General features: G+C 40.6%; 1 protein-coding gene, 1 long non-coding RNA gene and 1 pseudogene across 2 annotated transcripts; 2 read left to right on the top strand and 1 right to left on the bottom strand.

Annotated features, from left to right (window-relative positions):
- Positions 1 to 3,808: 3,808 nt before the first annotated feature.
- Positions 3,809 to 9,238, top strand: LOC148735096 (uncharacterized). Its single transcript, XR_015998966.1, has 2 exons — positions 3,809 to 6,435; positions 6,620 to 9,238. It is a non-coding gene; the product is annotated as an uncharacterized LOC148735096 (long non-coding RNA).
- An 11,120-nt stretch (positions 9,239 to 20,358) lies between these two features.
- LOC148735095 (uncharacterized) lies at positions 20,359 to 21,282 on the bottom strand. Its single transcript, XM_088754092.1, has one exon. The coding sequence runs from the start codon at positions 21,177 to 21,179 to the stop codon at positions 20,814 to 20,816; it is 366 nt and encodes a 121-aa protein (XP_088610218.1). The 5' UTR covers positions 21,180 to 21,282; the 3' UTR covers positions 20,359 to 20,813.
- LOC148735094 (uncharacterized) overlaps positions 21,281 to 23,259 on the top strand; it is a 2,504-nt pseudogene continuing 525 nt past the window's right edge.

The raw sequence follows: 23,259 nt of genomic DNA, 5'->3' as shown, positions 1-23,259 counted from the left end.
AATATATAAATTATACAAAATAAAGATGAAAGAGCTTGCTCAAAACGAGATAAAGAAATAGCCGCCTGACGAAAGGAAGGCGGTGACTAAATAACACGCAGAAAAGCTTAAGATCATAACAAGAGATATGCTGCCTTGCATAAATGGGGCAAGTTACAAAAGTGAAAACAAGCGAATACAACTTACATATCAGTCCCTATACGCCAATGGCTTTAAACGAAACTTAAGAAATTAACTTGGGATGAACAGTAAATAGCGAAAGGCATACAATGCAACAACTAAAAATCAGCAGGAGAGAAAGACTATACAAAGGAATCAAATGGCACAAAGGCCAACCATAACACAAATGTCACGCAAATTTAAAGTCAAGCATTTACAGGGTGGTTACCCAGTCACCAATTCTTTCTGAAGACATCGTAGAATTTCAACAAGGTTAATATTGTGTGCTTAGTAGCATTAAGCCACTATTCTAGCCACTATATCATCAACAGAAAATTCTTTGACCACTGGATCAGCTGCAGCAGTGTTGCAGGTGGACATCAAAGAGCCTTTAAGGGAATTTGGAGTCTGAGGATGACTTTCTGGGGTGGTAGAAGCACTCGGTCTGTCCATGTCATTTGGATTCTGTGGATGATCTTCAGGGGTGGGAGGAGAATCTTGGTTTCTAGAGGTATTGAATGCAGACTGTATGAAATGATTTTGATCTTCATCAGATGAATCCATCCTGACAGTCTCACAGATGTTTCCGCAGTTCTCGGATAAGAACTTTCACTCTTTTGACTAGGTTTAGTCACAATGACCTTTTTACCTTGATCTCCTCTTAACTTGGCTTCGAGATTTGTTGCACTGTAACAGCAATCAATACATTGCACATCTCAGCAGTTTGGGGAGTTCTGCATCAACTCAAACCCTCCACATGAACAAAGGGAGGGAAAGCCAATAGTATTTCGGTCTGCCTTGAACATCAGATGCAATCTTCTCTTTCACAGTATCTTTGTCATCGTTAGGATAAAGCTTGATCTTTTCCAAGCCAACACCTGCCTTCAATTGCGTTTGCTTTTCAAAAGAAGGTGTTTTGAAAGAATACTTGTCTCTGACTGTGGGCTAGCAGAGGTTTGTTTCCTTCTTCCACCAGAACTACTGCAATTCAGTAGAAACATGATTTCTCAGTTTTTCCTTTCATTGTCACTCTAACTTTTGCATTTTTTCCAAAGATTTTGTGTGAAGTTCTCGAAGTTATATGTGATTGCCAATTGTCGATACTCATAGGGAAGCTAGGTTTCCATCTGATAAACAAGCCTCAACTTCTGGTTCTACTCTCTCCGCTTTGAAATTTTCTTTTAGAATACCTAGTCCTTACTTGTTCAAAATTGCTTCCATGATTGAAGCAGTTGCAAGTCAGAAAGTTTAAGTAAATTTTAAGTAGTAGTGCACACCCGGGTGAGACTACGCTTTATACCCCATCCCCCTTGCGAAGTTGGCCTCATTATAATCAAGTGAGAACGGCCCTTCTCAGAACGAGATCGCCTGAACATCACCAAAAAGCACTGCAAATAAAGGGAAGAAAGCACCTCTAGGAGAAAGCACCACTTCTAATAAATTAGCCACGGCACATACTGAGAAAAGTATCCCATAGTGGTAGTCGTCATCATCGTTGGCTCCCCTTCTGTATAGAAGATAGGTGTCCATTTCACATCATTGACTGATGGTGAGTTCTGTAGTGGCTGTAAAGGCCAATAGGAGCCTTGAATTGTCTAGCACATTCTGGACAACACAGGCCTGGTGGTAATTCTGTCCGTGGCTGTTCTTGTCTTAATTTCTTCCTTTCCCTCTTCAGCCTTTTGCCTTTTGAACACCTTTCCTCAAACTTTTCCACTCCATCTCTTATTGCTTTCCTCTAAATAGTTCTGTTCATAGCCAGATTTTTCCATTCTTTAATGTCAATAGCGCACTGGTTAAGGTGACTTTTCAGCCCATCCTTGAATCTTTTCTTTTGCCCTCCTACATCCTGTTTACCTTCTGTCAGTTCACTGTAAAACATCTGTTTTGGCAGTCTGTTGTTTTCCATCCTCACTACATGGCCACTCCATCTCAACTGGTTCCTCACAAACACACTCTCCACACTACACATAGCTGCTTGTTCCAAAACACTGAGATTAGTTCTCCTATCTTGCCACTTAATGGTCATCATTTTCTGTAAACATCGTTGGTGCAACTTTTCTAAGGCTGCTATGTGTCTGTGGTAGGTTGTCCATGTTTCAGATCCGTATAGTAAGGTGGTTACAACTATGGCTTTATACACCTTGATTTTTGTGTCTAACCTGATGTCTCAGTCTTGAAACACTCTAGACTGGAGTTTCCCAAAAGCTGCAGCAGCTTGCTGTATTCGATGATTGACTTCTCCGTCCACATTTGCATGTAAAGATGAAACAATTTTTAGTGTAATAGAAGAATAGAAAAATCCCATTTGGGGCTCGGATTTTTCTATTACACATTTGCATGAGAAGATAAAGTGCTGCCGAGATACGTAAAGTTATCTGCGTTCTCCAGGACTGTTTCTCCAATTTTTATAGATGGTGGAGTTTTCACTGTGTCTTTTGGAGAGGGTTCGAAGAGAACTTGAGTTTTCTTGGCATTTATCTTTAAGCCGAGTTGTGTATATGCATAGTTAAAAGCATTGAGTATAGTTTGTAGATCTTCCTCAGTATGTGCTGCTATGGCATTGAGTTTTCCCTCAAAGCAAAATGCAATTTCAATCAACTGTAGTGGTAGTCTTGGGTATGCATTGAGGAGCACGACTGATATAAAGATGGAAAACAGTGTTGGCGCCTTTAGGCAACCTTGTTTCACTCCTGTCTTTACTTCAAACGGTGTGGAAGCACCATCGTTTACAAGCTCAGTTGCTGTCATCTGATCATGCATTAGTTTTATCATATTAATAAATTTGCGAGGACATCCAGATCTTGCCAGCACATCCCAAAGCAGCTCTCTAGCAACAGTATCAAATGCCTTTGTGAGATCGATGAATGCCAAGTATAGTGGTTTGTTCTGTTCCATGCATTTTTCTTGAAGTTGTCTCACAGAGAAGATCATGTCAGTTGTTCCCCTATTTGGTCTGAATCCTGATTGACTTTCTTGAAGGATTTTCTCTGCGATACCCTGGAGTCTCATATTAAGTACGCTTGATAGGACCTTGCTGGCAGTGCTTAAGAGTGATATTTCTCTGTAGTTACCACATTCTGACCGATCACCCTTTTGCTTGTAGATTTTAACTATATTAGCATTTTTCAGTTCAGGTGGTATTTTTTCTTCTGCCCAGATTTTGATAATAAGCTGATGAAACGTATATGAGAATGATCCTTCGCAGTAAAGCACTATTTGAGCAATAGTGAAAATCAGACCTGAAAAAAATTTCAGGCCTGTACGGGACTCGAACCACTGACCTCTGCGATACTAGTGCAGCGCTCTACCAATTGAGCTAACAAGCCAACTGGGAGCAGGCCATCAAATTAATTCGATATAAACCCGTAGATGATAAATCAAACAACAACAAACATATGAAACATATGTGTGAACTGCGGTTATGAGACGTATATGAGAATGATCCTTCGCAGTAAAGCACTATTTGAGCAATAGTGAAAATCAGACCTGAAAAAAATTTCAGGCCTGTACGGGACTCGAACCACTGACCTCTGCGATACTAGTGCAGCGCTCTACCAATTGAGCTAACAAGCCAACTGGGATGAAGCTGATGAAGTTGTTCTTGTGACTTTTCACCACCATATATATATATATATATATATCAGCTGGTATACCATCTGGGCCGGCAGCTTTATTGCTTTTCATTCTTAATATAGCCTTCTTTACTTCATCTAGAGTTGGTGTGTCACATAGAGACTGTTTGATAGGCTGCTGTGTTATAAGGTTGATCACATTTGCATTGTATGTGGTCTCTTGATTAAATAGGCCTTCAAAATGTTCTCTCCATCGGGCATTAACTTCTTTGTTGGTTTTCAGAACAGTTGTACCATCTTCACTTTTTAGTGGAACTTGGCCTTGCATACAAGGGCCATATACCTCTTTAATAGCCTTGAAGAAAGCTCTGGAATTATTTCGATCTGCTAAGCTTTCTATTTCTTCAGTGGTAGTATCAACACGCAGAATGCCAAAACACGTTATATAAAGAAAAAGCACCACGTCCAATACAAAATGCATAGCGTAGAGTAAAGAAGGCACCATGTAGGATTTAATAAGCCGCGTGTGGTGCTAGGTAAGGAATAATGAACAAGTGTAATGTTTTAACCACTGCATATAATTAAAAACAGCTAAAAATAATGTAAATAAAGACCATAATGCAGGCATGGCATTCCATACAGTTTGGTTGGGTAGAGGTTTTTAATGACAGTCATGAAAATCCTGCGGCAAAAAGTTGAGCTGAAACTCTGAGCAAGAGATGACATTTATTGACCGAAGACAAGAGACTTGCATGAAAAGAACAAGCAAAAATGGGGGACAAAGGTGCCGCGCTAATTACATGCCAACTGTGTGGCAACGAGGTGAACTAAATGCGTGAATGGAATTACATCTCATGAATTGGAATTATCTAAAAAAAGCGATGTATATAGATAGGTAAAGTAAGGTAAACTTTATTTGATGGGTAGGTTGGGATTGTTTGGCAGCCGAAGGGCTGATGTGGACCTACTATACACAATCAAAATTTGACAAACACAAAAGATATTAACAAAAGAATGAAAGCTATGTACAGGGAGAAAAACAATATATGTACATGCAAAAACTGAGATTTACAAGAGCCTAATTGAAATAATAATATAAGACCAGAAAATACAATGCTTAAAAGTATATAAAATCATCTTTTTTTGTGGTGATCAATGTCGCTTCCTTGCTAAAAGAATACTCTGCAATGTCCCTGGTGTGTTTCTTTAACATCTGCTTATAGGAATTAAAATTTCAGGCACTTTAACTAGTATATTTAAAAAATTCCAGATTACAGGGCCTCTGTACTGTAAAGTGTTTCTTCCAGTATCAGATTTAAACCTAATGATAGTAAATTGATTAGGAAAGCGAGTTGACCTAGAAGTTGTCTTTTTAGAGAAAAGTTCTCGGACAGATTGACACGAAGTTTCAAAATACACTTTGTGCATTAACATAAGAACGGACTTTTTGTAAAAGTAAGAGAAGGGTAGCCAATTTGATTTACTGAGACAGATATCATCAGCCAGCGACAGTTGAAGGTTGTTTATAATGTGGGAAGCTCTTGCGTGGATAGAGTTCAGAGAATTCATTGCAGGGGGTGAGCAGTTTCCCCATACTAAAATACTATATGTTATGCTGGGAATAATAGAATTGAAATAAATTTCCTCAAGTGACTGTTTAGGAAGAATTTTCATTCTCTTTAGTGGTCCAACTTTTTGTGTGAAGTGCTTCTTCACTGAATCAATGTGCACAGACCATGAAAGTCTATTGTTGATTTTAACTCCTAGGCAAGTGGTAGAGTCAACCAGGTTAATTAAGCTTGTCCCAAAGTAAAGGGGAGGAAGAGGACCAACAAAGGCAGATTTCTTTAAAATCATTGCCTCAGTTTTGATTGGATGGATGGTTAGTCGATTTTTTACACTCCACATGAGGACTTCTTTCATTGTTGCATTTAGAGATGATATAACTTGGTCGACATTTTGGCCAATACAGTAGACTGTGGTGTCATCGGCATACATGTAAAGATCCCCTGAATCAGTGTGGTCGGGGAGATCATTAACATATATAGTGTATAACCTAGGGCCGAGAAGCGAGCCCTGAGGGACCCCACAGTGCACAAGGTCAGTGGTAGACCTGTAGTTGTTTACCTCAGTAAACTGTCGTCTATTTGATAAATAGCTCATAAGCCATTCGTAGATTGATCCTTATATACCAGTGGCATGTAACTTATAAGATAATATGTCATGGGGAACAGTGTCAAAAGCTTTTTGGAAGTCAATAAAGACTGCTCCTACTGTCCAACCATTGTCAATTGCCATCTTCCACTTCTCAGTCATTGAAATGAGCATTCCTTCAGTTGAGAGTCCTTCGTAAATCCCCATTGTTTACAGCTTTTTGTGCCACAGCTGTTCAGATGATTGTCAATTTGGCTGCAAATCTGACTTTCAAGGAGTTTGCTGGGAATACTAAGTAGTGAGATTGGTCTATAATTAGAAACATCCGCTTGACTTCCCTCATTATGAATTGCATGAACTGTGGCTAACTTCCAGGGGTCAGGAAAACTGGACGAAGCCATACTGTAATAAAATACAGCACTTGTTTGCAAAGATCATCTCGGACTTCCATCAGTTAAACGGAACTGGGGTAAACAAAGAACCTGTTATCATGCCTTTAAAGACTGGAATGCCTTGGGCAGGGACTTGAAGAACTCTGGCACTACATGTGAGTTTAGAAATATTTTTTTTAAAATCTTTTAGTTTACAGCTTACTCTTGTACTTTTTAATATCTGTAATTTGTGTACTTTTAACAATTTGATGTTATTTTGGATCAGGACCTCTCTGTAGATCACCTATGGGTGAGAGAGCTTCCTGTTTAAATATCATTATCATTATTTTTATTTCTCAGAGAAGGAAAACAAACCATCAGGGTCTGTGTATGGACTCAATAGGAGAAGAGGGAGGAGCAGTAGACTTGGGAGGCAGCTCGGTAGCTTGGGGTGAGGAGGGCTCTGTGGGAGATTTCAGAACAATAAGATGTACTTGGCATAAATGGTCATTCTTATAGACAAGCGAGGGCTCCTCAGTATTGTTGAGAAGTCTCAGCTTACTGCCAATGGATTGGATGATGTCAGGGTGAGGCCAGGTACAAGTAGGTTTGAGGTGACTAAAAGAGGCTGAATCTGTATGGGGCTCGATGGCAAGTGTAGAATCTTTAATAAGCTCTGAGGGGTGTCGATTTCAAGGAACACCCAGCCAAACAATGGTGTTAGTGCTTTGGGGCACAAAGAAGGTGGTGAGCTCTAACAGCATAATGGGTCTGAGGACTTTGGGAACAACCATAGGATGCCACATCACACCCAGCAATGATGATCTCAAGTTTAGCGGGGTGAACTGCGATGTTGTTGGAAGTTATAAAGGGTGTTCTGGCCAATATATCAACATCAAAATCCTTGACAACAAGGGCTTCCAGCGTAAGAGATCTGCCATGACAAAACAGAGGAAGGCGGGTCTCTCCAACAACATTTAGTGGTGTGCAAACATCAGCCTACAAAGCATTCTGGGAGCTTTTAGTCACCTTAGCACCAACATGCCTTGCTAGGGAAGCTCTCATCATAGTAGTATCTGCACCAGTGTCAATTGTAAGGCGGAAGGGGTGGTGATTGTAAAATAGCTGAAGAAATGGAGACGGGGAGACATTTACGCAACGAGTGACTGGAGGTTCCGTAGTAGTTAGGGCTCTGGAGGGATGGTGCTGCATATTTGAGAACTCTTGAAAATCTGAAGGACCAGCCTGGTCAAGGCTGTGCTGGTAATCATAACTGCTCTCATCTAATTCAATGCTGGCTGCACGGTGGATCTTGGACATGGAGAGACAATTGGGCTTGGGCAGGAACTTGCAACTGGTTAGGAAATGAGACCGAAAATCTGGGCGGCCAGCCTGCTGGCAGAGAGGACAGGACTTGATGGCTTGGGGAGAAGCCTGCGTTGAGCGGAGATGAATGAGCGATGATGTAAGACCTTTGACTCATCACTGAAGTAGAGCTCGTCAAGTAGCGACTCGAGGGTTGGAGCGATCTCAGGTTTCACAGAGGCCAACGTTCTACTACGTAACTCGGGTCCATAACACTGTTTCACAAGCGTGGAAGGCTGGGATGGAGTAAGCGCAGCCAGGTAAAAATGACAAAATTTTTGAGTGATGGGGGTAATTCTTCGTCAGTGTCAGGAATCTCGCCATGATGAGCGATTCTGCTGGAAGTAGTGAGCAGGTTGTCCTCAATAAAGGCCATTAAACTTTGGAATAAATCCTCGGGGTGTTGTTCAGGCTTCAGGGAAATGTTCGCAAGGTCCAAGAAATGGGAACCGGTTAACTGCAAGCCATAGTGCTGTCAGATCATTTGCCAAACGCGGCTAATAGATATAGAATTCTTGATGATTGAGTTGTGGGAAGTGATGGGTGGGTGATTCGCAATTTGGCCGAGCATCGTTTCCAAATGTGTCACGTTTCAAGTGGCAGTTCTTGTTCTTGCTGTAGTAACAGATTCAGGATTGTTGGAGAAACTACGTAGAGGCATAGCATTTGTTTTTTTACTCCACAACGATCCATCAGTAAGAAAGTCTGGAAAGTTCAGATTGTGGGATAGGATGTACCTTTAAATTGTTTTCCCAGGCTTCGATCGAAGTGATAGTTTCGTTCGAAGAAAGCGACCAGTGTTTCAGCGCTCTGTGAAGTCATTGCTACGGCTTATGAATTCTGGCTTGGATTCTCAGAGAGGCAGCGAAAATCAAAGAACACTTTAACGTCCTTGTCTCTGTGGGTTCTTTGGAAATGTTGTGCTGCCACCATGTCAATAAGTTGAGCTGAAACTCCGAGCAAGAGATGACATTTATTGACCGAAGAGACCTACATGGAAAGGACGAGCTTAAAATGGGGAATGAAGGTGTTGCGCTAATTATGTGCCAACAGTGTGCATATAAAGTGGAACAATGAAGCAGACTAAACGACAGCGTGCACAATGTGTCACGCCATGCAAGGTAATGGCGGGAACTAAACAACAATGCAAAATATGGCACTGGTGATATTTGCTCTTGCATATCAGGTGTATTGCCAGAATCATTCTAAATTCCTTGGATGTAAGTCTGTTACGAAAAATAGTATTGCGTGACTAGCGCTACATTCTAGAGGCTTCGCGAGAGTTCGTTGTTTGTTTATTTTTAGGTTCGTACGTGAGCGTTTCTAAATCGGTGTATTTTGTAATCCTTCTATAATTAGAACTATTACTAATTTAGAGAATTCTAGAAGCCTATTGTAAGAGTATATAAGTACACGAGTCCTAGCGAAGTTTTTAACTAATCTTTCACAAGCGAACAGAGTTGGAGTTAGCCGTGTTTAGTCGAGCGTGACAAAAGCTGTATATATTCAAGTTGGCGGAGGCCGTGTAAGTTTGTCGAGTACGAGTTGCTTAGAGTTTAACTTGTGAAAATTACGTTCATTTTCGAATAAATCTTCTTGTTGTTGTTCCGACAACCCTGCGTTCAGTTTAGTTCACGAACAACCTTTCCTCAAAACGTTCGAACTCGTAACAAAGTCTCCCACCAGCTTGTGTGACCTTCTAACTTACATATATTCATATATTCTTAGCATTTGACTCATAACCTCATAGGTTTATTACAAACCGCCATAATGAAGAGCTCCCAGTTGGTATTGCAGAGGTCATAGGTGCAAATCCTGTACAGGCCTGAATTTTTTAGGCCTTATTTTCACTACTACCAAAGTAGTGCTCCTTATTGCGAAGATCGTTCTCGTATGTGATTCTTTAACCCCAGTTCAAATATATGATTTTAATATATTCTTAGCATTCAGCTTCATAGTAGTGGTTATTTTGATCTGAACGGTCAATCCTACACATGTACTAGTTATGGTCATGCAGTAATGGTGGGCATGGTACAGAAGCTGCTCCTCCCTTCTTTTTCTTCTAACCTCTTTGCTCCTGTGGGTATCTCTTGAATGTTCTGGATTGTGCACTGTATTTATATAGGTAAACAAGCTTGTTTTCATACCATGATACTGCAAGTAATTTTTGGCTGTTTCTCCAGGACCCCGATCCACAAGTAGGTTTTGGTTTTTGAGGAAAGATGAGGTCTTTTGAGAAGTGTTTATTATTACCATTCACAGCATCAAGACAACAGTTGCGGTTACACACAGCTCCTGCCTGAGGTTTCCCAAGGGGTAATCGACTTGGGTTAGGATCAGCCTTGGTTCCAGTCGCATTACATTTTCTGGTTATGCTACAAATAATTAAACGAGGTCAACTTTGAAGGGGTAGATTTGACAGGAAAATCATTTCATCATGGAGATCCCGAACTGGGAAATGCCTGGTTTGCTCGCAGTCATTATTGCCCCTCTCATGCATGCAATGATGTCCAATTGATGTAATGATCCAACAGTTCGTTTTTAGGAGAATGTGTAGGAGGTGTCTACAATTAAGATTTCTTCATTCACCCCAGTGGCCTTATTTGTTTTATAGATCCTGTTACCTTCCAAATTTTCATAGGCCAAGACATGCTTGGTTATTTCCTCTTCCACAGAATTGGTTCCTGGAACTTTTAAACAACAGGACTATCAATCACTGGTTGAAATGAAACTTTGGAGTGTCTTGCACTACTTTTGAGTTTATCTGCCAGCTAGTAGGGTCATCTATAATGTGGCAAAATACTAGAATGTGTGATGCTGTTCCTGTCAACAAGTGAGTGGCTGCAATTTTGTGGCATTTAGCTACTAGCCAGTGCTACCGCTCATGTAGTCTAATCACTGGATTAGCAAAACCCATAGTTGTTAAGTGCTGGCATGGATTTGTAGAAGCTATTTGCCATCTTCAGGGTGGAAATAAGCAAAAAAATCAGAGGTTTTTCTCAGAAGAGGAAGGTTGCCAATGTTGCAGCAGTCAATGGGAGTCACTACCTATAAAGGCATGAAAAGAGAATCATGAGGATTATTTAAATCAAAAGCATTTCTATAGTTATTTTGTGTACGGAATTGTTGACTCTTTAGGACTTTTTTTATCTTCAGGCTTTTTTCATTGGTTGGCACTGGGTTTCCTGGGAGTCTTCATGATTCAAGAATGTTGCAATTAAGTGATGTGGTCTGGGCCGCGGAAAATAAGGTCATTCTTGTGGAGCCTATCCAGGATTTGGGAGGAACCATAATTGGCCCACTTGTAGTTGGAGACTCAGCGTATCCATTAAAGACCGGGCTTCTTCCGGTTATCAGTGACAAATTGCTATTGGGCTGCCAATCAGGGTTCCGCTCTCTACATAGTACGCTTACGGCTTTGCTTGAGGCAACAAATTCTTGGTCGGTAAATATCGACAATGGTCTCTTAAACGGCGTTGTCTTTATTGACCTTACTAAGGCATTCGACACCATTGATCATGAAATAATCTTGCGCAAGATGTCATACTTGGGTGTCGATCTGGCAGTTGTTAAGTGGTTCTCGTCGTACTTGAGTGGCCGAACTCAGAGAAGTGGTGTCGGTGGCAAACTATCATCTGCCTGTACCCTCAGTTGCGGCGTGCCGCAAGGTGGCATATTGGGTCCTTTGCTATTTTTAATATACATTAATGATCTCCCAACTCCCTGCGGGGCGCCGCACCAAGAATGTTTGCTGATGACACCAATCTTACGATATCTGCTAAGACATTAACAGAGCTTGAGCTAGCTCTAACCCCTGAATTAAATAACCTTAGCCGTTGGCTGAAAGCTAACAAGCTCAGTCTAAATGTTGCTAAAACAGAGTTAATGATTATTGGATCAAGACAAAGACTATCTGCCCAGTGTAACGACTTAGAAATCAGAATTGATGACCAAATTATCAAGAGAGTCGATAAGACCAAATCTTTGGGTCTTACTATAGATGCCCAACTCTCTTGGGGTAGCCACATTGAAGAGATTTGCAAGAAAGTCTCTTCAGCTATAGGCACCCTAAAACGTGTACGGCCCTTTATATCCAAAGAAACTGCAATTCAAATTTATAACGCTTTGATTATGCCCCATTTTGATTACTGCAGCCCCGTCTGGGACTGATTAAGTGGCTACTTGAGCGATAAGCTCCAAAAATTACAGAATCGAGCAGCCAGAATTATTACTAAATTACCCTTTGATACGAGCTTAAACCGCCTTCTCTCCACCCTTGATTGGGAGAGGCTATCTCTTCGACAAGAGAAACAAAAAGCCATAATGATGTATAAAATTATAAACAACCTTGCTCCCGAATATCTGCAAAGTCTTTTCTCTCAGCATCACTCTGTGTAAGACACAAGAAACTCTGAGGGAAGGCTGGCCTTGTCCAAACCAAACACCAATTATTTGAAACGAAGCTTCTCTTACAGCGGGGCCATGTTATGGAATAAATTACCCAAAAACTTAAAGAATGCTTCATCCATTAACCATTTTAGGCAAAATCTTAATGTAGTCGATATATGGCATTCCCACACGGCAATCATGTAAAGCAGTTAATTAATCTTAGTTTTTATTATGTAATTGATGATTTTCCGTGTTTAAATAAAGATTTACATTACATTACAATGGTGCCCTTACCAGAGACCAGAACAAGTTCAATAAAGAGCTCTCCAAGGCAAGAATATCATCCAAGCACACATTTGGCTTGTTGAAGGGAAGATGGAGAGCACTACTCAAGTGCTTGGACAAAGATAATAGTGTGCTGTGTATGATGAATATATGAAGTTCCTATATTTTGAACTGCGGTTATAAATACATATGATGTATGATCCTCGCAGTAGAGAGCGCTATTTATGCAATAGTGAAATCAGACCTAAAAAAAATCTGATTTTTGCTATTGCATAAATAGCACTCTCTACTGCGAGGATCATGCATCATACGTAGTGTGCTGTGTGCTACACAACATTTTCATGATGTGGAGAGACGAATTTGATGGAGATGTCGATGATCGTGATGATGATGATGAAACTTTATTTTGTGTCTGTTAGGGATCTAGCTCCTGACTAGCGAGGTGCTAATTGGTGACACAGTATAGTTATACAAATTTATACACTAATACGGTAACTTAAGCTATAATAAAACATACAATAAGAATTATCTTAAAATGTACTAGTTAATACACTAATTATACAGTAACATAAGCTAAAATAAAACATATTTGAATTAAAGTGTCAAAGACGAGTTCAAAAGTTAGAAAGCATATCTTGTAATGTAAAGTAGTTCTAGTTTCGGATAGCTTTCCACAGATGTGTCCTTGATGACAATATCGATATCTCTGTCCATGAATCTGGGTCCAAATTGTACTGCTTGGTATTTAGAAAAATTACCCTGAGGTGCATTTATTGAGTACCACTTTGAGACATTGTTTCCTTCATCATTTAGTATTCTTTCCACATCTTGGATCCATGGTCCACTAGCATGTTAGGTTGTTCTGAAAAATGTCATCATCTGAAAAATGTCATGATGATGATGACTGCAATGGTGTTCTTAGCCAGGCTTCTACCGGTGTTCGACAGGCCGTTATTGAATTTGTGGCCAATGAATTTGGTTATTTTTCTGTAACACCTTCAGTTCTGTCAAATAGATATGATCCCTATTTCCCAGAAAAAAAGGGCACCCTTATGAACATTGCCAAAGAAAAAGCAGCTTAAGGAACTAAATGCTGCAAGGAAGAGGGGCCATTTATGAAGTGGACTGAACTTAAGGAGTGCTGCACAAATATTAGAACTTTGTTAATGATAGCTAAATGTTAAGATGGTCTTTTATGTCATTTTAAACACTCTATGAACAACATTGCTATCAATATTAACTGCCTCCCTTTAATAAACGCCCATTTTAACTACAACTTTCGATAAAAATGTTTCAAAGACATCCATTAGTATAAATGAGATAAGTCATTGGTTAATACAAGTGTTCATTTTTCCAGACTGCCTGAATACCTCAAACAAAACTGTGAAATGCCGTGCCTAATGGCTATAATCTCCATGTATAGATTTATTTAGAAACTTCAGAAATCTAAACTGATATAACTGTAGGGACAAGGCTCCTTTTTGGTAAATGGGGTGAAACAGAGATTTGGGCCAAAAAATGAAAAAGGAAAAGAAAATGATTAATGGGTTTTTGCTTTTGTTTGATTCTTTGTTTCTTGCCTCTGCTCTACTGCCCAAAGAGGAACCATGGCCCAAGCTTACCCTAATAGAAACTACATTAACACTAACTTCTTTTTTATAGTTATTACTGTCATTTTAATAAGTCTGAAACAAATAATTTATGTCTTAGAAGAGAAAATATCGCCAAGTTTGCTTAAAATGAAAAGAGTAAATTCCTGATAGCTTTGCTGTGCATCGCTGTGGGATCTTAGCAGAGCCTGGAACATCCTTTCATCCTTCTCATCTGCTTTTTCTATGGCTGCCTGTTGAGCTTCCATTAAATTAAGTATGTTACTTTCTGCTTCGCTGCTGTCAAGACTGGATCGCTTTTTTTTCTTTTACAGTGGACAGTCTGCTTCTTTTTCTTTTACAGTGGACAGTCTGCTTCTTTTGTATGCTTTCGTGTTTCCTTTACCCGGTCATTTTGCTGCTTCCCCTGCTACAGGGGCTGTTGGATCATTTTCTGACTTTTGGAAACTGTTCTTGCAATTGTGATGAATAAAATAAAAAATATAAAAACTTTTATTTAAACATGGTCGGTTTTAAAGCTAATATAGCTTATGGGGCCATGTAAAAATGTTAATAAAATAAAAAAATTAAAAATTATTAAAACTAAGGCAGGGGTCGAACTGTGGCCTTTTTTTTTTTTTAGGTCGCGTCATAATTTGCTCCACAAATATGTCGCGACATTTACGCTATGGGAGTCATGGAGGTTGCACGTATGCGACATACATGATTTTTTAAACCGGACAGTCAACTCTTAATATTTCACGCGTGAAAAGAGCGCCAAATATAATTTTGTAGACATGAGGCTGGTCCTAGTTTTACTAGTGTGATTTCTTCAATCTATGTTCAATTTGTTCAATGTAAAAATCTTATTGGTTTGTACGCATTGTACAAACATTTGCCAATGGAAAGTGTTGGCTCTTGCTGCTTTAAACCGATGTCAATGGATGCAGAGAAGAAGAAATCTCTGACTTAGAATTTGGTGTTTACTACGGCCATGACAGTCATGGTTCACGATCCATTATAATGATCACCGGATTCCTGATGACTTCTTTAAGCAACAGCTCCGAGTTCGAAGAGCAACCTTTAATCAGCTTTTAAACATCGTAAGACCACATGTCGCAAGACAAGATACATCTATGCGAAACTGTATTCCAGCAGAAAAGATTTTGGCGATAGGTTCATACAGATCAGCACAACCGCCTCCCAGTTGGCTCAATGGATAGAGCTGGACTGTTGTGTGGGAGGTCGAAGGTTCAAGCCCTGGCTGGACCAACACTCGGGTCTTAAAATAATTGAGAAGAATTTGCTGCCTTTCAAAAACATCAAGAAATGGTTAGATATTCTAGTCTTCTCGGATAGGGACGAATAAATGGAGGTCCCGTCTCCTGCAGGGTTGGGGTAGGAGACGTTAATTTCCCACACACGAGATTACTGTGTGATGGATGTCCTCCCCTGGGGTGGGATGGGTGGGTTTATTGGGCCCGCAGTAATTGGTGCAAGCTGTTGCGGTGTCCCTGCCAGTTGGCGAAGCTAAATAAAATAAAATAAAATGGGAATTTGTATGTTTCCATTGCCCCTGTTTTTAACGTTGGAAAATCCACAGTCATTAAAGCAGTACAAGATGTCGTGAACGTTTTATACGATCAGCGAGGTCATTACATCAGGTTCCCTATGACGATTGCGGAGATGACTATATATAACAACTTTATTTAAATAATAACATATAACATATTATTATTAAAAAAGGGTTATAGAAGGGAGGAACTTAATCCTCATTGTAAACTATACCCCAGATATAAAAATTTAATACTATGCAATATACATATACATACTGAAACATTTTACATACAGGCATATATCTATATAAATATAAAATCTAAATAAAGAAGACATATCTAAGATAACTATTTTGTTTAAGATTATAACTAAATAATGTATAATACATAGAATAATTTAATTTTTAGTCATAGACCTAGTTAAAAAATGTTGATTTAAGAGCTTTCTTAAAAGCATTAATTGAGTCAAGTTCAACTACTGATGATGGTAAACTGTTCCATGTGTCGATATGTCTGTGCCAAAAAGAGTACTTAAAGATGTTTGTACGGCTAAATGGTTTATATAGTTTAAACTGATGACTTTTTCTTGATTGCCTGTTACTGAAGGATATGTAATTATTAGTGTTTACAGAAGAGTGTCCTTTAATGAACTTAAAAAGCTGAACCAAACTAAGAAACTCTCTGCGCTGAACTAGTGTCGCTAGTTTCAAGGATTTCAGTCGGTCTTCATACGGAGTGTCTTTATCAATGATCCATCTTGTAACGTTCCTTTGCACGCATTCAAGTTTTTCAATGAGATATGCTTGGTGAGGATTCCACGCTTGACAAGCGTACTCGAGTATTGGACGGATCATGGATCTATAACCAGTAAATAGAGCCCTAGAGTGAGATCCAAATGTCCGCTTGAGTAAGCCCAATAATCTGTTCGATCTTGCAACAACAGACAGTACGTGGGGTTTCCAAGATAAATCACTGGAAAGAACTACCCCAAGATGTTTGTGTGTAGATACTTGGGTAAGTAGCTTGCTATTAATAGAATAGTTGCACGGAGAGGGAGTTCTAGCCCTGGTGAACTTCATGGACTCGCATTTGTCAGCATTTGTTCCTAAAAGCCACGAGCCACACCAATCAGTGACTTTATCTAGACTCTCCTGGGCAGTGATGGACGTTTGAGATGGAGTACAGTAATTATAGATTAACATATCATCAGCAAACATTTCTGCAGGACTTGATAAAGATTCAGGGATGTCATTGACGTATAGGATAAATAACAGGGGGGCAAGAATGCTCCCCTGTGGAACACCAGATGTGACAGGCGCCCAGTCAGATTGGCAGCCCTCGATTACAACACGTTGAGATCGACCTTGGAGAAAATTGGATAGCCAGGAAAGTAGAGAGCCGGTAATGCCAAAGCGTTCTAGTTTGAGTAGAAGACGGTCATGAGGAACTGAGTCGAAGGCCTTTTCGAAGTCCAGAAATATTACATCGGTAGAGAGGCGTTTATCTAGTGCTTTGGCCCATTCATGGAAAAGGTGTATCAACTGAGAGGTACAGGAGTATCCAGGACGAAAGCCATATTGATGACTACTAAGTAGATTATTTGATTCAATAAACCCAAAAATGCGATTGTATATCAGTCTTTCTAGGGTCTTTACAATCAGACTCGTAAGAGAGATAGCACGATAATTCTTGACTAGATCTTTTTGGCCCTTTTTGAAAATTGGAATGACGTGAGCAGATTTCCATTCCACAGGCAAGGTGCCAGATTGGAGTGAAAAGTTAAATAAATTTGTCATGGACTCTGATATAGCTGGTGCAGCCTCGCGAAGCATACGCGCTGATATCCCATCCGGACCATGAGCTTTTGTAACGTTTAAACCAATGAGCAATTTCTCGACCTCAGATTTAGAGCAAAGTAGACTTGAGATGACTTGATCAGTAAAAGGTTGAAGATCGTCACGTAACTTCTCAGGAATACCAGGACTCTCTATAAAAACCGATGAAAAGAAGTTGTTGAATAGCTGTGCTTTATCGAAGCTGTTTGAAGCCTTTTGGTTCTCCAGGGATACTTCAGGTGGAATAGATCGTGATTTCGTCTTAGATTTTATGAAAGTCCAGAAACGTTTAGGATTGTTACTGTTTTGAAGAGACTGAACATGGTGCCAATAGCTCTTGTTTATTTCAGATTTGACTTTGTTTCTACACTGCCTATATTTTTCCCAGTCAGATTGAAGTTGAGATGATTTAGCTTTTTTCCATAAGCATTTCCGTTTGTGAAAAAGGCGACGAATTGCAGACTGAGTGTATTGCAACTTTTGAGAGAACCAGATCTGAGTTGCCAAACGTTGCAGGTGCTATAGATGGGACACATATCCCAATCATCGAGCCCAGAGAAGATACAGTTGACTATTTTAGTCATTACCAGCAGCATGATATGATTGTTCAAGGGGTTGTAGATGGCACTGGAAAACTCAATGACGCAGTTGCAGGATTCCCTGGGAGTGCTCATGATTGTAGGATTTCGTGAAACAGTAGGGAGTTTAAGCAAATCACTACGGCTGGCGCTGCTACGGCTATTGTGGTTGATGAGGCTTGGGGAGAGTATGTCGCCGTAGCCCGCCAAAAATTCAACTTTAAGCAATGTGAACTACAAACCTAGTATGGCTGAGAAGTTTAAAACCAATAAATTAAACGTCTTCGCGGTAGTTTTTGCACGTCTAAAAACTCAAAATAACTTCGTTCAAAGGGACGAGGGATTCCAACGTTTGGGGAAAAAAAATTGTCAGCGATCCTGTGCACAGTGAATGAGTGAATATTTAGGCCCACGTGTTGTAAAATTGCCAGTTTGGAGCTTATAAACACCAAAGCAAAGTTTCTACACGGTCCCTCATAACCCTCCTGATTCCTCGGCTTCAGCTATTTGAATTTCAAGTAGTCTGAGGTTTGAAAAGGAAAAGTTAGACTTTGTACTTACGCATTTCTCTCTGCGTTTGCTGCGTTTTCCATGTGCACACTGCTTCGATCCTTCGTCAAACCCGGCTGCAAAAATTAAGGGCGATTCACTTGGTAAGGGACAGGAAGCTTGATAAATGTTCCCGATAAGCTATTTTTAAAGGTGTTAAGTGTATTTCAATAGTTAAAATTGCTCAGGAGAAGGTATAAAGCGAAGAAAGAAGCGAGATAAGTTCACGTACCACAGACTACGCCGAAACCTTCCCACTCGTGTAGAAGGATTTCCTGCTACAGCTGGATGGGAACCACTGACATGCACAACGACTCGTTTCTGGACAATTTTACTTCCGGTAGCCGTAGCAGCGCCAGCCATAGTGATTTGCTTAAACTCCCTAGTAACGTTTATCATAAGGCTGAACAGGGAAACATTCTGCAGGCTCCACAGGTAGATATTGATGGGAATGATATAGGTCCATACCTAGTTAGAGGTAGTGCTTATCCACTAGCACCCTGGCTCATAAAACCATTTCCAGGAGGAACACACGATCCTAACGAAAAAACCCTCAATAAGAGTTTAGCAGAGCAAGAGTTGTTGTAGAGCGTGCCTTTGGAGTTTTAAAGGGAAGTTGGGGAGTGCTACAGAAATGCCTAGACAGCTCCCTTACTATTTCAGACACATCTTGTTTCGAGATTCCAGAATCATTTGCAGTTTTTCTCATGCGTCCCTCATCACTCAAATAGTATAATGTGCATGCAACTTCTTTAAAACATCGACTGGCCTTCCCTTTGATGTAAGGACGGATTTCTTCACTTAATTTCAGGACAGAAGATCTTGACATTCGAAGGTTCTCTCTATCCAGTCTTCTGGAAGGACAACTTAAGAAACAAAATTGCCCCACTAGGCATTTGTCCTTCCAGGTTGAGTCCAAAACCTTCTTTGTCTTGAACAAGTTGTTTTTGGGCGAAAAGTATGCCTAGAAGTAGTCGAAAATACTTCTAACCTCAGTAAGGCGGCCTCTCTTCCATATTGTGTTGAAGGAAGGTTAAATAACGCTAGATTAAACTGTAAACACGCGATCAAACTTGACAGAAGCCACAAAACAGTTTTCATCCGCCATTTTGGATTACAGCAGACGTCGAAGCTAAGGGTAATAGTGACGTCATCGTTTTGTAAACGATGCGTTTTCGGTTTACACACTGAATACGGATGCTGTAGCGTTTTCAAAAGGATCCATTTTCAATGAAAACGCTCAGCGTTTTTGAGCATATTAGTGTGGACGGGAGGGCAAAACGCATACATATCAATGCATTTTCAAACAAAAATGCATCAGTGTGGACGGGGCCTAAGGCCATTAGAGAAGATATGACCTGCTTCGAGGCAGGACTTCGGCTTTTTTTATCTTCAGGTCCATTGGACCATAGTTAGTAGTGTTTGGACATAGTTATGTCTGGTCGCGACAAAAGGGTTGCACTTGTCACAAGCATGCGACGACAGATTTTATGTCCAATGTAAAAACCAAAAGCGTTGGTGCGACCCCTGCCCGAATGTAGTCAATAAAAAGTGAAATAATTATGTACAGTAAAAGATATGAATAAAATTTTAGTAAAAGGCAAAATCCCTCTCAATTTGGGCGCTGCCCATTTGTGGCGACTCTATTAAAGTTCAAGTTTCCGAGGGTGAGACTTTTTTGCCCTTTTGGCATAGTCCCTGGTGCTGAGAGCGGATGGTTCTAAAATATTCCACACAATAGATCCTCTGTGTGAAATAGAGTTTTTTATAAAATAGGTTTCAAAACATTGTATGCTAACACGATGTTGATGAGGAAGGTCATACTTAGACTTTTTCCTTTGGATTATTTGTTCCAAGCATGATGGATTTATGTGGTTGTTCGGCGTAGAACTTAATGCCGATGAACTGGTCCACTATAAATCGATTTATAGTTGTTCATTGCTTTTGCAAATGTGGTGGCTGCCAAAGGAGCCGTTTTGATTGTTCGCTGAGCTCTACTTGTAGAACCTTGGGTCAAGTTTCAAGGGCAGCAATTTGCCCTCTCTGCAGGTCAGCGAGTGCTGGCAAGTGTTTTCGGAGGCGGTGTCTACAGGCATTTTCCAGCTCCTTTACAGAGTTTCCTTGCTGGTCCCTGACCACCAAATCATGGTCTCGGCTGTCCACGATCTTTAACTGTGGCTGCAAAGTCTCAGATGGTGCTTCTTGGGCAATTTGCGATTCTGAAGGCATTCGCCATGCTGCAGCGGTGCTGATCACCTTGTCATACTTCTTGTGGATCCCATCTAGACTGTCTCACGACCCTGGGGTAGCCATGCGGGTGTCCAGATAGCTGTCTGCTGTTTGTTGACTGGGCACAGACCACCGACTCAGTTCATCCCGCAGCTGGGCGATTTCGTCTTTTGCGGCAGTCAGTGATGCTTGCAGGTCATTATCACGCCGTCCATAACCCACACCATGTCTGCCAACTCCTGAGCATAGTTATTGGCTTCCTCGAGATCTGCTTCTCTCTGCTGTTGGTTTCCCACTAGCTCTTCGTGTTGTTTCTGCAGAGATTGGTACGCTTTCCCAACCTCTGCATAATGCTTTTGCAGCTTTTTATGCTCCTGGCACAGCTGCTGGTAAGATGGCACCTCGTCTGGCTCACTCTCGCTCTCGGATCTCTGTTGTTGTCGTGCCGGCTTTGATGGATTCTTCTTTCGATGCGCTGCTGCTGACTGGGCCTCACACCTGCACTTGTCGCCGCTACAGCTGTTGCAGCCGACAACACAATGCATTCTTGAGTGATTGCCGCCGCATATGTGACCTCTCACGGGAAAACGTTCCAAACGCTTAGCCGTTCATGAGCCGTTTGAATGGATTGGCATGCCGTTTAAACGCCTCAAGCTATCCGTTCTTGAATATTCATCATCCGTTTGAACCGTTCGAGCTATCCGCTTAAGAAACTTCATCATCCGTTCGAACGCCTCTAGCTATCCGTTCTTGAATATTCATCATCCGTTCGAATGGTGCAAGTTATTTGTTCGAGAAAATTCATCAGCCGTTCACTTGGCGCTTTGGCAACGATGGTAGAAACATTTTCGGTGTGATCGGAATCCATATCTTCTCTCGTTGAATTCTCCATTTTGTGATTGTGTGAAATGGCAGTAATTGACACAAGTTGTTAGCAGTTACCGAGGCAATGCATTTTTGATGGACTGACAGGGAAGCTGGGATTATGGAAATTTAAACCTGAATTGAAGTTGAGAAGTATCGAATTGTATGCTTTTCGCATGCAAGTTCCTTGGTTGTACCTTATCTTAATCAGTCGAATTCAATAATAAAAATGTTAATTTTAATCCATTTGAATGTGCCGAAAGCGAAGTCAAGTTATTTAAACTTCGAGTTTAGACTCGTTTCAAGTGGTCTTTTCACAGATTGTGTCATATACCTCACGTAACTTAACACCGCATCACCCAACGCGTGACGCTTTCATGAAATAATCCTTTGCTTTGGCTCAAGACGAGAGCTTGGGACGCCCTCAATGCCTACATCGGCATTCGTTTTCACGAAACCATCTGTTCAAATAATTTCTACAGGTGATCACTTGTTCGACCGCTTAGCCGTTTATCCATTCGATCTCATCTATGAGGCTCATCTCAGTGTTCGAAAAATTAGCCATTCATCCGTTCAATAATTTTCATCAGCTGTTCATCCATTCAACCTTATCCGTTTGAAAATTTCAATTAGCCGTTCATCCGTTCACGGTATCCGTTTCGAACAGCTATCCTAGCCGTTCGTCACCCGTTCGCTTGCCGTTCCATTCACTGTTCGAACAGCTACTGTTAGGAACATTTTCGCTTGAGAGGTCATGTATAGTACATTTCAAATTTCACTGAGGCATTTTTGCTAAGTGATTGCTATTCAATAGAATAATGGACAGCTTGCGCGAGCATTACACTTTAATACACACACTCGGATCGAAATTGCAGCAAGCAAAGGGCAAAGAGTTGTGATTGGTTAGTTATTTTTCAATAGGTGTTTGATAATTGATTTTTTTAGAAATGGATAAACTAATTAACTTAACTCGATTAGCTTCTGAGAGACCAATTTACTATTTCAATGACTAGTTTCTGATTGGGTACCTTTGATCCAACTTAAGTTATAAATATGACAACAAACCACGTTTAATTTCATTATTACGTGCTTTCAATCATGAGGCATTTTGAGATAGTTACCTTGGTTGAGAGTTTCCATGCAATTTTCACTTTCCTTGTTGATCATAGCTTACTCGCATCTAAGTTCAAATGCCAGTGTGGAACAGAGATGGTCTTGTGCGAATGGCAAAATGTTAGCGATGGTTTCATCTGGGAATGTTGAGGAAGAAGTTGTAGAAAGAGGCGATCGATTAGGGCAGGATCGTTCTTTGAAGATTTGACTATTCCACTTGGGCAATTGCTGTACGTTATCTACCTTTGGTCAATTAAAGAGTCAAACAAGTGGATTTCCATTCTGACTGGATTATCACTGCAAACAGTCTGCGTAACATTGCAGAAGCTGCAAGATATCTGCTCCTTAAAGATCCAGGGGAGGACAGTAGAGATCGACGAGTCCATGTTTGATCACAAAAGTAAATACAATCGTGGTCGAGTGTCGAAAGGCTCATGGGTGCTCGGTATGGTGGAAAGAGGCTGTGGTCGGGCACCAACTTCTGTGTTCCTGACCGCGCCTGAGAAACCCTAGTGACACCACGACTTATTCAAGAATTTGTCAAAGCTGGGACAGTGATCATTTCTGATAAATTTTCCCCCCTATTTCAACCTAAACACCCTCGACTACATCCACGTAATGGGCAACCACTCAGAAAACTTTGTTGAC

Source organism: Stylophora pistillata, chromosome 3 (assembly GCF_964205215.1).
Source record: "Stylophora pistillata chromosome 3, jaStyPist1.2, whole genome shotgun sequence".
Taxonomy (NCBI): Eukaryota; Metazoa; Cnidaria; class Anthozoa; order Scleractinia; family Pocilloporidae; genus Stylophora; species Stylophora pistillata.
This window is presented reverse-complemented; position numbering and strand designations above follow the sequence as displayed.

Coding starts and splice junctions, on each gene's coding strand:
- LOC148735095 (XM_088754092.1), bottom strand. CDS start 21,179: ATGCATTGTGTTGTCGGCTGCAACAGCTGTAGCGGCGACAAGTGCAGG.